The sequence below is a fragment of the Tympanuchus pallidicinctus genome, unplaced genomic scaffold (assembly GCF_026119805.1).
Source record: "Tympanuchus pallidicinctus isolate F22 unplaced genomic scaffold, pur_lepc_1.0 scaffold13, whole genome shotgun sequence".
NCBI classification, from domain to species: Eukaryota; Metazoa; Chordata; class Aves; order Galliformes; family Phasianidae; genus Tympanuchus; species Tympanuchus pallidicinctus.
Genome location: NW_026294648.1, coordinates 17,469,606 through 17,483,666, shown reverse-complemented (window position 1 = coordinate 17,483,666; position 14,061 = coordinate 17,469,606). Strand labels below are relative to the sequence as shown.

General features: G+C 65.0%; 3 protein-coding genes across 5 annotated transcripts; 1 reads left to right on the top strand and 2 right to left on the bottom strand.

Annotated features, from left to right (window-relative positions):
* Positions 1 to 185: 185 nt before the first annotated feature.
* SASH3 (SAM and SH3 domain containing 3) lies at positions 186 to 4,505 on the bottom strand. Of its 3 annotated transcripts, none has more exons than XM_052673066.1 (8): positions 4,155 to 4,505; positions 2,956 to 3,051; positions 2,671 to 2,826; positions 2,461 to 2,602; positions 2,237 to 2,388; positions 1,805 to 2,011; positions 1,371 to 1,521; positions 186 to 1,281 (listed from the first exon to the last, which is right to left on the bottom strand). In XM_052673066.1, exons 1-8 carry the CDS (start codon positions 4,500 to 4,502, stop codon positions 1,091 to 1,093), a joined length of 1,443 nt encoding a protein of 480 aa, XP_052529026.1. In that variant the 5' UTR covers positions 4,503 to 4,505; the 3' UTR covers positions 186 to 1,090. The 3 variants fall into 3 exon arrangements, with proteins under 3 accessions (XP_052529026.1, XP_052529027.1, XP_052529028.1); XM_052673067.1 differs by having other exon boundaries at positions 186 to 1,278; XM_052673068.1 differs by having other exon boundaries at positions 2,461 to 2,599.
* A 93-nt stretch (positions 4,506 to 4,598) lies between these two features.
* XPNPEP2 (X-prolyl aminopeptidase 2) lies at positions 4,599 to 8,725 on the bottom strand. The gene is made up of 21 exons (XM_052673062.1): positions 8,554 to 8,725; positions 8,401 to 8,474; positions 8,198 to 8,308; positions 8,064 to 8,127; positions 7,855 to 7,959; positions 7,694 to 7,780; positions 7,464 to 7,610; positions 7,293 to 7,394; positions 7,133 to 7,214; positions 6,703 to 6,898; positions 6,531 to 6,620; positions 6,342 to 6,451; positions 6,185 to 6,262; positions 6,040 to 6,111; positions 5,902 to 5,962; positions 5,746 to 5,815; positions 5,558 to 5,662; positions 5,414 to 5,473; positions 5,193 to 5,269; positions 4,985 to 5,083; positions 4,599 to 4,896 (listed from the first exon to the last, which is right to left on the bottom strand). Exons 1-21 carry the CDS (start codon positions 8,597 to 8,599, stop codon positions 4,696 to 4,698), a joined length of 2,037 nt encoding a protein of 678 aa, XP_052529022.1. The 5' UTR covers positions 8,600 to 8,725; the 3' UTR covers positions 4,599 to 4,695.
* Positions 8,726 to 11,622: 2,897 nt separating this feature from the next.
* On the top strand, positions 11,623 to 12,981 carry APLN (apelin). Its single transcript, XM_052673090.1, has 3 exons — positions 11,623 to 11,818; positions 12,309 to 12,480; positions 12,556 to 12,981. The coding sequence occupies exons 1-2, from the start codon at positions 11,623 to 11,625 to the stop codon at positions 12,473 to 12,475; spliced, it is 363 nt and encodes a 120-aa protein (XP_052529050.1). The 3' UTR covers positions 12,476 to 12,480; positions 12,556 to 12,981.
* Positions 12,982 to 14,061: the final 1,080 nt, after the last annotated feature.

The window sequence follows — 14,061 nt, the reverse complement described above, 5'->3', positions numbered from 1 at the left end:
CTCACACATCCATGCAGTGCTGGAGCCAGCCCTTGTCTTACCTGTGTCCTGCTGTTCCCCCGAACGTGGCCACCAGTGCAGCAGGAGCTGGTTCTGGGAAGATAAATTGCCTGCAGCCTCACTGAACAGGCACTGCTCGGTCCCCATCTCTCTCCCCAAGCCTTTGGGGTAGGTAGGAAGCAGGCTGAAGGCCAGAGCACGCATTTATTGGGATCAAGCGTAAAGGAACAAACTTGAGGCTCAGAGATCCACCACAGTGGTCCCACAGTGTGGGAGCTGGAGGTGACTGAATGCAGCTGTGAGGGCCTGAGCTGTCTGAATGCTGCAGTCCCCCACAACCCCAGGGTTTGGTTACAGGTGATACACACTCCTCATCAGCTCATTGCCCCGGTGGTGCTACAGCTCCTCCACCCCTTTGCAGGGATGCCTGGAGCAGCTGATGCTGGGAGGGACCAGCCTGTCGCATCCTGCAGGGCTGTGGGAAGTGTGGGGACCTGCGTGGGGTCACCTTCAGGCAGCACAGTGCTCAGCCCCCTTCCTCACAGCCCCTCTGGAACATGGGCTGCCTCCTGGTACCCTGCTGGGCTGCTCACAGGGCTCGGCTGAACCTCCTGCACACCTTCCTCCACCTGCTTTGGCTGTGTGAGGATGGTGGTTGGGGAAAGCCAAGTCCTGCTGGTAGAGATGTTGCCTCGATGCCTCTGCTTGCTTGCTTGATTTGCTCAGTGCTGTGCTTGCTCTGTCCATGCTATCCCTGTCCTTACAGGCTCTTTTGCGCTGCCATTTATTTGGCCTGGCAGATGTGAGCTCCCAGAGGAGCTCTTGAAGCTGTGGATGAAATGGGGCAGCCCAGCCCTGGCAAACAGACCTGCAGCATCTCTGGCACTCTCCTGCAGTGCCTGGAGCACCTGCAGCGTGGGATGGTGGCGTGAGGCAGCACGGAACGTCCTGGAGCAGCACACCTGGGGGATCGACCCACCTACAGCACAGAGTCCTGCAGTGTGCCTTCATCCCTGGGGCTCACCCGCACCCCACCGAGTTCTCCCCTCTGTCCACTGCCACACCAGAGCCTGTAAAGCACGGCGGGGACTCAGGAGGACTCCGCCAGGGACACAGCCTGCAGCTGCCCCTCAGGGCTCGGCAGCTCGGCCTCCTCACGGCTGCTATCCAGGGTCTCGGATCCCTCGAAGCAGCCCGAGTCCCGGGGAATGTCCCCCTTGGGCTCCGAGGGCGAATGCTGCTCGGTGGTGCCGTCCCCTTCCTCCGCATCACTGCTTGCTGCTGGGGGACAGGACAAAACATCAAGCCATCAGCTTGCTCCTCGCCACCAAGGCTAGAGCCAGCGTGGGACATCCCTGCCCAGCCCTTACTGTCATAATCCAGGAGGAGCTCAGCAGCTGTGAGCAGCTTGGCGCGGTGCTGGGGGTCGGTGATGTTCAGCTCGTTGAGGTGGGTCTCCCGCAGCTCCTTGAAGTCCTCCAGAGTCTGGTAGCCGTTCAGCAGCAGCGTGGAGGTGTGCTCCTGGAGCAGGGAGCAGCACGATGGAGATCCCAGCCCTGCTCCAGCCTCACGCATCCCCTCTGTCCTCAGCCACGCTCAGGCACGAAGCAGAGGGACCCAGAGGATGGGAGAGCGCGGAAGCAGAACGGAGGCTCCTCTTTTCCTTCCTATGGTGCTCCGATTCTTATCCCATCCCATCCCTACTGCTCTCTTGGGCTACCCGTGTGATCCCCTACCGTCCCCTATGGGCCGGGCGGGCTCTGCCCCTGCCCCACTGCAGTCCCTGTCCCCCCCCAGCCCTCACCTGCAGGTTGATGCGCTCCAGCAGCTCGTGGAGGGTCTTGGGCTTGAGCCGCTTGCTCTTGGCCTGGCCTCGGCTCTTGCGGGTGGGGGCTGCCTCCTCAGGGATGACATCCACATAGATGAACTTGAAGGAGCCCACTTTGTTGTTAAGCAGCCCCGTCCAGGTGCCCACGGGTGGCTTTTCGATGATGCCGATGATATCCCCTTTCTGATCCAAGGAATCACAGCATCATTTGAGTTGGAAAAACCCTCTCAGATCCCCAGCCCACCCCACGGTGCCCATCACTGCGTCCCTCAGTGCCACATCCCCACAATCTGGAGCACACCGGCGATGGTGACCCCGCCGCAGCTTCGGCAGCGTGACATCCAACCTGAGCCCCCCACCACCGTGCCCACCTCCCTTCAGACATCCCCAGCCCCCCCCGGCCCTCACCCGCAGCTTCAGAGAGTCCTTGTCGTAAGGGCTGGGTGTGAAGTCGGTGTGCACGCGGGCTCTGCCGCAGAAGGGCCCGGTGTAGGCTGGGCTGCTGTCCTCCAAGCGCGGGCTGTCCTGGCTGGTGGAGCCGGGGCTGAGCCCCTCACTGCCTGCAAGGGGATGGGAGCGCTCAGCATTGGTGCCGATCTCAGGGCCACACTTGGGGCCTATGCTGTGCTCACCGCTGGACAGCTGGCGGCTGACAGACGGGTGCACGTCCTCCTCCATCTCAAAGTAGGACAGCGGCATCTTCTCGTGGCTCGGCTCCTCTGCGCCAGCTGAGGGCAGGGGAGATGGACACCCCTCTTCCTCCACCTCTGCCTGCTGTGGGGAGTGGGCTTGGTGCTGGGAAGCGGGGACGGCTGCCCCGCAGCCCCAAGCCCCGCTCTCACCTTCCCTTCAGCCAGCGCCCGCACGGCCACGCGGCCCATCTTGCGGTTCATGGTGCGGGAGATGATGGCCCGCCACTTCTTGCCCAGCTTCATCCCACCACTGCTGCCCTGAGCCGCCTCTTCAGGGCCTGCACCGCTGGGCTCATCCTCAGGGATCTGCGGGGAGAGAGAGAGGGGAGGGCACGGGGGGCTCCCAAGGCTCCAGACTGGGGCAATGCCTGGCCCCTGGGTGCCCCATGGCACGTGGGACTTGGAGAAGGGCTGTGGGTAGGGACAGACGCTTACATTCTCCTCCAGGTTGAACTCCTTCTCGCTTGTCACCGGGGAGCTGACTTTGGATTTAGCAAAGTCCTTGAAGCTGCTGGAACGCTGCAGGGAGAGCTGGGGGCGTGGGGAGGGGGTGAGGGCTCTTTGTGCTGCCAGGAGAGGCTCTCTGCTCACCCCCAGTGTGGCAGCGTTGCCCTCAACCATGGCCTAGCAACCTCCCCACCCGGTTCTTCTTTTTGCCAGCTCCACTGGGCACCCATTTTATTTTCTCTCTGCTCCTGCACTGTGAGCTCTCAGTGTCTCCTCCGCATCCCTGTGTGACAGCAGCTCCCGGCACTGCAGTTGGCACCACGGCCTCACTGCACAGCCGGCCCCACGCTGGGGAGGAGCCGGTGTTGCAACAGCACTGGCACAGCGTTGGCAAACCGCGAGCTCGGGGCCGCGGGGGGGTAAATGGGGGGGGCCCTGCCCTGTGCTGCACCCTCAGCAGCATTGCAGCCAAGGAGCGACAGGGAAGTGAGAGCGGTGGGGATGCCCAGCGGGGCTCTGCAGGGCAGCCCTGCTCCGTCGGATGCTGCGCAGCCGTTCGCGCAGCAGCCTGGAGCTTCTCAGCGCAGTGACCCCACTCCGCTCTGCCGGGGAGCGCCCTGCAACGGAGACTAACAAAGAGCAACGGTGCTGCTGCTGCTGCAGGCCCTGCCCGCAGGCGGAGGGCTCCGTGCCGGTGCAGAGCTGCCGGAGGAAGCGGCGGATGCACGTGATGGGGCTGCAACCTCGCGCTGCCTCGACCGCAGACACCTTGCTTGGGAGCCGTGCCCGGCAGCCCCGCCATCCCCCCGGCAGGAAACGGCAGCGGCCGCCCACATTGCAGAGAACGGCGAAGAGGGGGAGCTGCTGCTTCCCCGGCACGACCCCACGGGTGCCCGCAGTCGTTTAGGGGTCTGAGCATCCCCAGCCCCACATCACAGCTGGGCCCCGAGGATGCAGCCCTGCTGCCGCCCCGCGTTGTGCGGGCGCTGGGTGGCGGCGGCTGCACGTTCAGCTCCCAGCCCAGCCGTGCGTTCGCGGGGCTGCGTGTCGTTGGCGGCTGCTGGCAGTGCCACCTCTGCCCCTCTCCATCCCATCCTCCCGGACGCGCAGACCGCATCACCCGGTGCTCTCAGCCCTCAGTCCCATCGGTGAAGGACGGCCATCCCCGGGCCGGTCCCGGTGCTCACCTTCCTGTGGCCCGGCTCCTTCTCGCCGGCGTTGGAGGGCTTTCGGCGCAGCATGGTGCTGGGTGCCGGAGTACGGCGCAGCGCCTGGCGGGGCACGGACCGAAGCGTCGGCACCGCAGCTGGGAAGCGCACAGGAAGCCGGCGGTCACATGAGAGCTCCGAGCCGCTCAACTTCGGGGCGCGCAGCCTGGGCCGGGAGGAAGGAAGCTCTCCTCGAAGCGGCCGCCCTGCCCAGAGCCCCGGAGCGGCGCCGTTTTCACACCCTCGCACCCATCCCCACCGCTTCTGTTGGGCTCCGCGCGTCCCCGAGCAGAGGACGAGGTTCCCACCGTGCCCATCACGTCCCATTGCCGGGCACTTTGGCCAGGCCCTGCGTGGGGCACAGGGTTGGGTCACGCTCAAACAGCCCCAGCGCACTGATGCACACACCCAGCATTGACGCCGTTTAAGTGCAAAGAACAAATATTAAAAGAAAAAAAAAGGACATAACGAGGAAGCGAGCAACAGGGAGAAGAAACGTCCCTGGCTGTTGGTGGCAGGATCAGGCCTGCAGCTCGGCCAGCAGCACAGAGATGAGGGAGGTGATGGCCAGCATGGCGGTGGTGGTGGAGGCAGCGCTGCTCAGTGGGAAGGGCTCAGTGTTTCGCTGCAGCCAGCTGTACTCCTCCTCCAGCTGCTGCCGCTGCAGCTCCGGCCCCACACGTGCACGGATGGTCTCATAGTAGGCGTTCAGGTACTGGATCTGCAGGCAGACACATCTCCATCTCAGTGTCCATCCCCATCCCAGCCCCGTGCGCCCACCTCAGCTCTGCCTGTCCCGGTTCCCATACGTGCTCCTGTGACAGGAGGCTGACGTCGATGAGGTTGCGGTCGTAGGGCACCAGGGACACCACCTCAAAGGTCAGGAAGGGCTTCTCCCCTGTAAGGTGCTGCCGGGGAAGGGCAGAAAGTGGCTGCAGCCCCCGTGGCACTGCCAGCCTCTCGCCGTGCCCGAGCCCCCCAGCCCCATGCAGAGTCCTGGAAGGGGTACAGCAGTACCTTGGTCTGTGCCTCCACCACCAGCACGATGTCCTCGATGCGGATGCCAAACTCACCGTCCTGGTAGTAGCCGGGCTCTGGGGAAAGTGCCCAGCACATCCTGAGCCCCGGCAGCACCTCCACCCCATCCCACCCCTGGGCTGAAAGCTGTGGACCCTTAGCACTGCCCCACAACCATCCTCACAACCCCAAGGCGGCAGGAGCCAGCTGGACGCACGCACCGATGGATGTGAACATGCCTGCAGTCAGCGGCACATTGTTGGACTGGAAGCCCACCGGCCCTGTGAGGGACACAGGGTGGGTTATGGCTCACTGGGACACTGCGTGCCCCCTCCCTCCTATCCCATCCCACCCCCAGTGCTCACACTCGTGCACCGAGAGGAAGTTGCCGATGCCGTGCCCGGTTCCATGGCCATAGTTGAGCCCCACTTCCCAGAGCGCCCGGCGGGCAAAGGTCTCCACTGTTCTCCCTGGAGGATGAGGAGGTGGAACAGAGCTGGGAGCAGCAATGGGACCCCTGCCCTGCTCCCACCACACCGAGCTGCACACCCACCAGCTGTGTCAGATGGGAAAACGAGGCGGGAGAGGTCAATATTGCCCATCAGCACACGGGTGTAGGCTTCCTAGAAGGGAATCAGGGGCTGAGCGCGATGGTGTGTGGGGCGTCCTCCTGCCCCACAGCACAGGGACCATCCCACAGCGCCAGCACCTTCTGCAGCGAGGTCGGCGTGCCCCAGTGCACGGTGCGTGTGATGTCCGTGGTGCCATCCCTGCAAAGGGGGATGCGAGTGGGTCCCCATCACCCCACAGCTCTGCGGGTACAGAGGGGACAGGGAGCTCTACGCACAGATACTGCCCGCCGGTGTCCGCCAGGTACATCTCATCCACTGACAGCTGCCGGCTGCTGCCGTTGGCTGGGCTGGGGAAAAGGGAGAGGTGAGAACCCATCCGAAGCGTCCCCACACAGCGCATCTCCCTCCCCATCCCCACACCTGTAGTGTGCCAGCGCCGCGTTGAGCCCGCTGGCAGAGATGGACTCAAAGCTGGGCCCGTGGCTGTGCTGCTGTGCCCTGGAAGGCAGCGGAAGGGGGTCGTGGCGGGGGGGTCCCTGCTGCCCCATGCCGGCTGCTCCCCCAGGTAGGCACCGACCAGCGGAGGGCATCGATGTGGCGGGCACCCGAAAACTCATCCACCAGCCCTTGCGGCACCATCTTCTCCAGCCACAGCAGGTATTGGATGACAGCCACCGCATCCCGAACCTGTGGGCAGCTCCGTGGTACCGGGAGGTGTCACCATCCCCCCCCGAGCAGCTGGCTGAAGGGATGGGCACAGCCTTACGTGGGCTGCTCGCAGCAGTTCCTGCTCCTTGGCGTTCTTCACAGCCTTGGCGTGCATCACCGGAGAGTAGCTGTCCTCCAGCAGCTTCTCCTGCACAGGTGACAACGGTGGGACGCAGCCAACCCATCCCCTGCCCCCAGCCCCACCTGCAGGATTTCGTGGTGAACCTCACCTGGGGGATGATGCTGTAGAGGCCGTAGGTGGTGTATTCAGTGCCCAGCCAGATGGTGACGTTGCCCTGAGCGTAGTGATGGAGGTGGGCGCTCACCTGCCCGTAGTCCCACAGCTCCACGCAGAGCGGCCCCGGGCAGCCGGAGCGCAACGACTGCTGAGCCTCCGCTGTCAGCCGTGCAGAGTCCACAAACAGGCTGGGAAAGGGGCATGGTGATGAGGGGGAAGGGGTTGGGGGGGCTTGAGGGGAACCGCTGGGTTTTACTGGGAGGGGTGAGATCGATTCTGGGAAAGATGTAGGACTTGGAGGTGGGATGCGATGGGGTGGGCGCTGCAGGATGCGAGGAGTGCGTGGGGAACGGGTGGAGGGGGGGAATCTAATGGGATAAGGGAGGAGGGTTGGGGTGAGCCCCACAGCAGCCACTGCCCACCTGATGTTGGTGGTGGTCAGGAGGGTGTAGGAATAGAAGACGGGGTTGTAGGGGATGTCGTCTCCGCGGAGGTTGAAGAGCCCTGCCAGGGGTGAGACATCAGAGCTGTGCCCACCCCGATGCCCCTGGGGCAGTGCCACAACCTTGGTGCTCTACTCACAGGCCGTCTCCTCCAGCCCTGAGAGCAGCAGAGCTGTGGGACTCCGCGTGTGCTCCTCCATCTGCTGCCGGATCCCAGCCACCTTCTCCTGCCAGCTGCTCCCTGGGGTGAGGGAGGGGGGCTCAGTGCATGGCCCTCCTCTGAGCGAGCAGAGACGGGTGAGAGGCGTACCTGTGAACTCCTCTGGGAGGCTGTAGATGTTGCCGGAAGGTAAAGGGGGTCTCTGGCTGCCCCACACTTGGTCCACAAGGTTGGTCTCCATGGGCAGCAGGGTGATGCCGGAGCCCTGCAGGGCCTCCTGGTAGCTCTTCCATGTGTCTGCAGGGAGAATGGCCCACGGGGCTGCATCACCCAGCGACCACCCTATAAGGAAGCATCCCCTCGGTGCCAGCCCACCGTACCGATGGAGAAGAGGAAGGGGTCCAGGCTGACGTTCCCCCCTGCAGGAACCAACTCCATGATCCACGTCCCGATGGACTCAATCCACGCTGCAAGGCAGAGCAGTGTGTGTGGGGGGGTTCTGGCAGTGGGCAGCCCCTCACCCCCACCTCCCTGCACTGACTGGTCCTCTGCAGCTCCCAGTTGCAGTCCAGCTGCCTCTCTGCCTGCGTCCAGTAGCGGCTGTCGGTCCACAGGGCTGCTCTGTCCTCCGTCACCACGCCGGTGCCTGGGGGGCAGCAGGTCTCAGGCATCGTTTCTCCCCCAGTCCCACTCCTCAGCAGCCCACATCCCCCCAGGGCTGGGCACAGAGCCCAGCAGAGATGCTCCCACCTGCAGAGCCGGTGAAACCTGTGAGCCAGCCCAGGCGGGCATCCCTGTCTGCAATGTACTCGCTCTGGGGATGGGATGGAGAGGTGAGAGGAGATCCGAGAGCTGGCACGGCGTGTGTGGGGATGGCACCTCACCATGTGGGCATCCGTGGAGGGCACGACGTAGGCATGGATGTTATGGGCACGCATGGCGTCCCGCAGAGCGCTGAGCTGTGCCGAGCTGTTGGTGGCCGTGGGAGGCAGGTACTGGTGGCACAAAGGGACAGGCAGGAGTGGGGCTGGGCAGGGGGCCGTCGAAGCACCCCAGGGTGGGCACAGGCTGTGCGCGAGGGGCTCACCGGGGGGTCCACGGAGCAGTCCCTGATGTCGGTCCTGGGGGAGGCGGCGAGCTGCGAGCGTCCCACGGAGCAACCTGAGGGGTTCTGAGCCTCAGCGGGAGCTCGGGCTCCTGCTCAGCCCCAGCCCGGCCCGCAGCGATGCGTGCCCCGTACCCTGCAGCAGGAGCAGCCAGGCTGCTGTCCAGCGGGAGGGCGGCATGGCTGTCCCCGCGCTGAGGGACGCGGAGGGGACGTTTGGTGCCGTGGTCCCTCCTCCTGCGCCTTTGCCCCTTGGGCGGAGGGATGCCGAGGCCCCGGGCAGAGACCGGGGGTCGTTGTCCTCTTCACCGAGCGCTTCTGCTCTCTAGATAACCAGATAAGAGCAAACAGCTCAATCAGCACCGAGTCCAAAGGTCTCCAGAAAGCAGAGGTGCGGCTGTGCCAGCTCAGCCTGGCACGTCCCTGCTGGCCACGGGCGAACCAGGGGGGGCTGCACTGCCCCAAAACCACCTGCCAGGGGGAGAGGGATGGCACGCACGGCCGCTCACGGCTGCATCCCGCTCAGCCCGCCCGTGCCGTCGGCCTGGAGGGAAGTGACATTGAGCAGCACGGGGTGAGGGTACGGTGCTGCCGTCCTCCGGCCCCGCTATGGAGAAGGGCAGAGCTCGGCTCTCCAGATCACATCCAGCGAAAGGACGAATCCTGCCGCGCCGGTGGGGCGCGATGTCCTCCCGCTACGGGGACACCCCTGCGGGACGGGCTCTGCGCAGCGCGGCTGCGGGGGTGATGGGGATCTTCGGGTGGGGATGCGGCTCCAACCGGGGTCGAAGAACGGCGGGATGCCGGGTGGGTCCTACAGGAAATGAACAACGAACCGCTTTGTGAGCAGCCCGCCCTGCCGATGCACCGTCCCGCGGTGTCAGTGCGAAGCTGTCGGCCACGAGATGGCACCACGACCGCACCGCAGGTCCCGGCCGTGTCCCCGCGCTGCGCGGAGGCGAGGCGACAGCGGGACCCGGAGGCATCACCGCCATCCTGCCCCTGTGAACGGCACCGAGCCGAGGCCGGGCATATGCATGTCACCGATGCTCCCGGCCAGGCCGCTGTCACCCCGGAGACCCTCTGTTGGTCCTCCCGTGCGGTTGGGCTGTGCGGGAGCCCCTGCACGGGGCTGGGTGGGGGCACACGGTGACCACGAGGTCCCTGCGATCATCACAGCAACCGAAGTTTCTCAAGGATGCGGCATGCGGTTGCCACGGTGACCATCAGGCATCGCTTCGCTTCCGTCCTGCTAATTAACAAAACGTGCTAACGATGCTGCACATCCTCCTCCTCCTCTTCCTCCAGCCTTCCCCAGGGACCCCGACCCGCTCACCGGGGGCTGCTCTGAGCTCTAGAGCGGCCTCGACCGGACGAAGCCCATCCACTGTGCGTCCGGTGGGGCCCAGCCCTCCCCCCCCGGGAGCTTTCCTCGACGACGGGCCCAGAGGAAGGCTTGGGGGAGACATCCTCCCTTTGTGGGCTATTGTTAGCCTTCCGCCACCTGCGGGGCTGTGGGGTGACTCAGGCCGGGGTGATGCGCCCGAGCAAACAGGACGTGGGGTGGGAGGGAGGGAGGGAACCCCTGGGACCCCAGGAATGCGGAAGGTGGTGTAGGAGCATTGGGGTCCAGGGGAAATCCCCTGTGAAGGGGGCTGGGGATCCATCGGCGATGCAGAGCGCTGCGGGAGGGCACAGGGCACCCACCTCCAGCTGAACCCACAGCAGCTCTGGAGCACTGCAGCTCTGTTGGGATGCAAAGCTGTTCCTTTACCTCTATCTGCCAGCAAAATCAGATCTGTGTCCAGCTGCACATCAGTGGTCACCACACCAGTGTTGGTGTAGAGGTGGTTTTGGGAGGCCCTGCGCAGGCATCTCGCACCTCCACAGCCCTCACTTGCATGGAGCACCTGAAGCTGGAAAGATCCCACTGCAGGACACCCCAGGCAGCATGCCAGGAGCTCACCCTGATGGAGCTCACCTCCAAGGACAGACACCCACCGTCCCCTCTGTGTGCCGTGCCCCGCACTGCTCTGCCCCACATACAGCAAATGAATGCTTCCTGCTGGCAGGGGAGCCTTTGGTGCTACTGTCTGTGCCCTCTGCCATGTTCCAGGGGCTGCCTACAGTTCTCCCCCCCCCACCCCCCCCAAGCAAAGCATTTCCACCTTACCTCTGATGCAAAATCCCCCTTTCAGCTGAACCTCCCACCCACCAGCTCCCAGGGCTCCTCTCCAGGAACTTTTCTTTCTCCTCTTTACCCACCTCTGTGTTTGACCTGACACAGGTGCAGCCCATTGGTCTCATTAAAATCTCATTAGATTCACAAGGGCCCACATGAGGCCCACAGGCCCCCTTGGATGGCATCCATCTCCTCCAGTTCCTCCACTGTACCACTCAGCTGTGTGACATCTGCAGCGCTGCTGAGGGTGTGCTCAGCCTCCTGTCCTTGTCACAGAGCTGTTAAATCACTCTGGTCCCCCCCCAGAGCCCTGGACACCACTGGTTGCTGCTCCCCACTTGCACACAGAGTTGTGGAGCTCTCTGGGTGCAACCCAATCAAGCCCTTATCCACTGAGCAGTTCTCCATCTGCCACATCCACGTCTCCATCGTGCAGAGGCAGCAGGACATCCCCAAAGCTCTGGGTGAGCCGCATCAGTCTGTGCCCACCAGCACCGTGAGCACTGGGGATCAGCAGATCCTATCCTTCCCCCATCACCTCTGGGCTCTCTGAGCACCTCGTACAGCTTCCAGGAGGATCTGCTCCATGAGCAGCACAACGGGCACAGCAGTGACACCGCCCGGCCTGCAGCTTCCTGGCTCTTCCTTTTTCTTTCCCCCCTTTCTCCACTTTTTCAGACAGCGCGACCCCGTCGGGCCGCCACGACTCCTCACTCAGTGGTTTGGCACCGTCACCCCCAGCTCCCCCCGGCTTCCACCCCCGGCCGCACTGCGGGCTGATGCGGGGGGCGTGGGGGGGGGGGGGAGGGTGGGCTCAGAGCTCTTTGCCGACCTCACTCATTCTGAAGTCCCTCCCTTTGCTCCCCGGCGGATCGCGGGGCCGACCCTCCCCACGAGCATCCTCGGCGCCCCCCGCGTCCCTTCGGTCGCCACCCCCTGGGCACCCCGGGGGGCTGCAGCGCTGAGAGGGCGGAGCGGGGCGGGGCGAGCTGCGGACCCCCCTCCCCCGTACCGGCGGCCACATGACCGGGCGGGAGCGGGGCCGGGCCGGGCTCTCACCGCCTACAAATGCGGCGATCCCGGAGCGGGGCCACCGCCTCCTGCGTGTCCGTGTCCTCGCGTGTCTGTGTCCCCGCGCAGGGCGGAGCATGGCGGCGCGCCGCTGGCTGCTGGCGCTGCTGCTGCTCTTCTGCCTCGCGCTGAGCGCCGCGTCCGCGGGTGAGTGCGGGGTTGAGAGCCGTGCGGGGTCGGGAGGGCGGGGGGAGGCAGAGCCGTCGATCCCCGGGAGTGGGGGGGGGAGAGGACAAAGCGCTTTTCACGGTGGCAACAAACCGCGGACTGTCCCGAAGGCAGGGAGGCCGAACGACGGCCGGGAGCCGCCTGTGCCACCGGGTGCCGGGGGGCGGCCGCGCCGTCTCTGGTGCCATCCACGTGCTGGAGGTACCGGAGCATCTCCGCCGTCACCCCGAGCTGTGTGGCTCCGGGGTGGGGGGCTGAGATCGAAGCCCGATCGGGGCTTTGCCGTGCCCTGTGGTGACAGCGGTGGCACCGTGCAGGTGACCCGGCCATCTGGCTGCAGGAAGCGCTCGCTCTCTGGGGCGCTTGGCTCCTGCCGGGAGGGTGATTGAGGAGATGCTGCCCAGCTCCTGGAGCATCCCCACCCCACGGGTGGGCAGGGCATCCGCTCACGCTGCTCTGCCATCCCCAGGGCCGCTGGGAGCGGGGCTGGACGGGATGGATCCCGAGGACGGCCTCATCCGAACGCTGGTGCGGCCACGGGGTGCGCGGCGTGGGAACGTGCGGCGGCCAGGAGGGTGGAGGAGGCTCCGCCGTCCCCGGCCACGGCTGTCCCATAAGGGCCCCATGCCCTTCTGATGGAGGTGAGTGACGCGGAGGGGACACGCGTGGCGCTGCCCACAGCTCGCTCATCCTGACGGCCTTTGCTCTCCTTGCAGGACCGCCGCCAGCGCTCCAAGGATGCATCCCCACTGCCTGCTCTGCTCGTCCCTGAGCTGGCATCACCTCCCTGCAGCTGTCCCTGGTGGCTCTGGCACCGTGTTCTCCCAGTGCCCCGTGCCCCGGTGTGCCGGGTCCGGGGGCTCTGCGTAAAGCACTTTGTCTGGCGGAGGAGCTCTCCGTGGGGCCCTGCCCCATCCCCTCCCAGAGGGGTCTATTTATTCCTGTGATGCTGACCCCGTGTGAGCTGCCCTGTGGGGTTCCCACCCCCCGGGGCTCTGCAGGAAGCACTGATGTACCCCAAAAGGGCCGCAGCGGTGCCGGGCCCTGCTGGTCACCGCGTCTGTCACGTCTGTAAAGAATTGTTCTGTGTAAATACATCTTTATTATAAAGAGCTATGATGACAGTAAGTGCTTGTGGTGATGGTGTGGTGGGAGACTGAATGAAGGGCTGGGGGACGTTCTGCAGCCTGTGGGGCTGGGGTGCTCTGTGGCCTGAGTAGGGACGCATCCCATCACTGTTCCCATGGTGCTGATTTTGGTATCAGTGCTGTGACAGCAGCCGGGCTGGGGTCTCATGCGTCTCTTTAGCCAGAAGTGGTTTGTAACTCAGGGTGTGAGCACCACGATGCTGCTGTTGCCGTGGTTACCGGCTACTGGGTGCAGCACCCGTGTCTGAGGTTGGGCTGCCTGGTCCTGGGCACCTCTGGTTGCTGCCATCCTCTGGACACCCAGCCTGCCTCAGCCCTGCACCGCGTGCTCCAGGTCCCTTCGTTTCCCTTTCTGCTGTCCCTATTCCCAGAGTCTGCGCTCCTGGTGTCCTCCTCCCTGCCATCTCTATTCTTGGTGTCCCTATTCCTGGTGTCCCTGTCTCTGGTATCCACGTCCCTGGTGATCCTATTGCTGATGTCCCTGACAGCCCTGCCCTTGCCGTTCCAGTTCCCAGTGTCCCCATCGCCGTGGGTCCTGGTAGGCAAGCAGCTGCAGGCACCTCTCCCTGGTGTCCCTCCAGGCCTACGCAGGAGCGTGGCAGCTTGGGGCTCAGCAAGCAAATCTTACACTTGGATGGGGGCTGAGCTGTGCAAAGGGACGGGACCACCCCAGAAACCTCCAAGCTATGGCAGTGCAGTGCATGCGGGGCTCCCGAGGCCTCCATCCCCTGCAGGAAGGGTGCCGGGCTGCCCCGGGAGAGCGAGGATGGCACGGCGGTGGGGGTCCCACAGGCAACACAGGGCTGCAGCACTGGAGGGGAGGGGTTAATGGGGCCGTGGAAGAGCGGAAAGTCTGCAGCTGCGGGGCTGCAAGCAGGGGCCTGGGGGAAGCGGGGCTGGGCCCAGCTGGCCTCCATGAGCTCATCCTCGGGGACCGGGAGGGATGCACTCCCGGCCACGTGCCAGCGCGATCCCGACACGCCGCATGCCTGCGCCCGCCCTGCAGAGACGCGGCTGGGTTCTTCCCTTCCGCAGGGTTTGAAGGCTGCAGCGCCGCTGGGTACCTCAGTACGG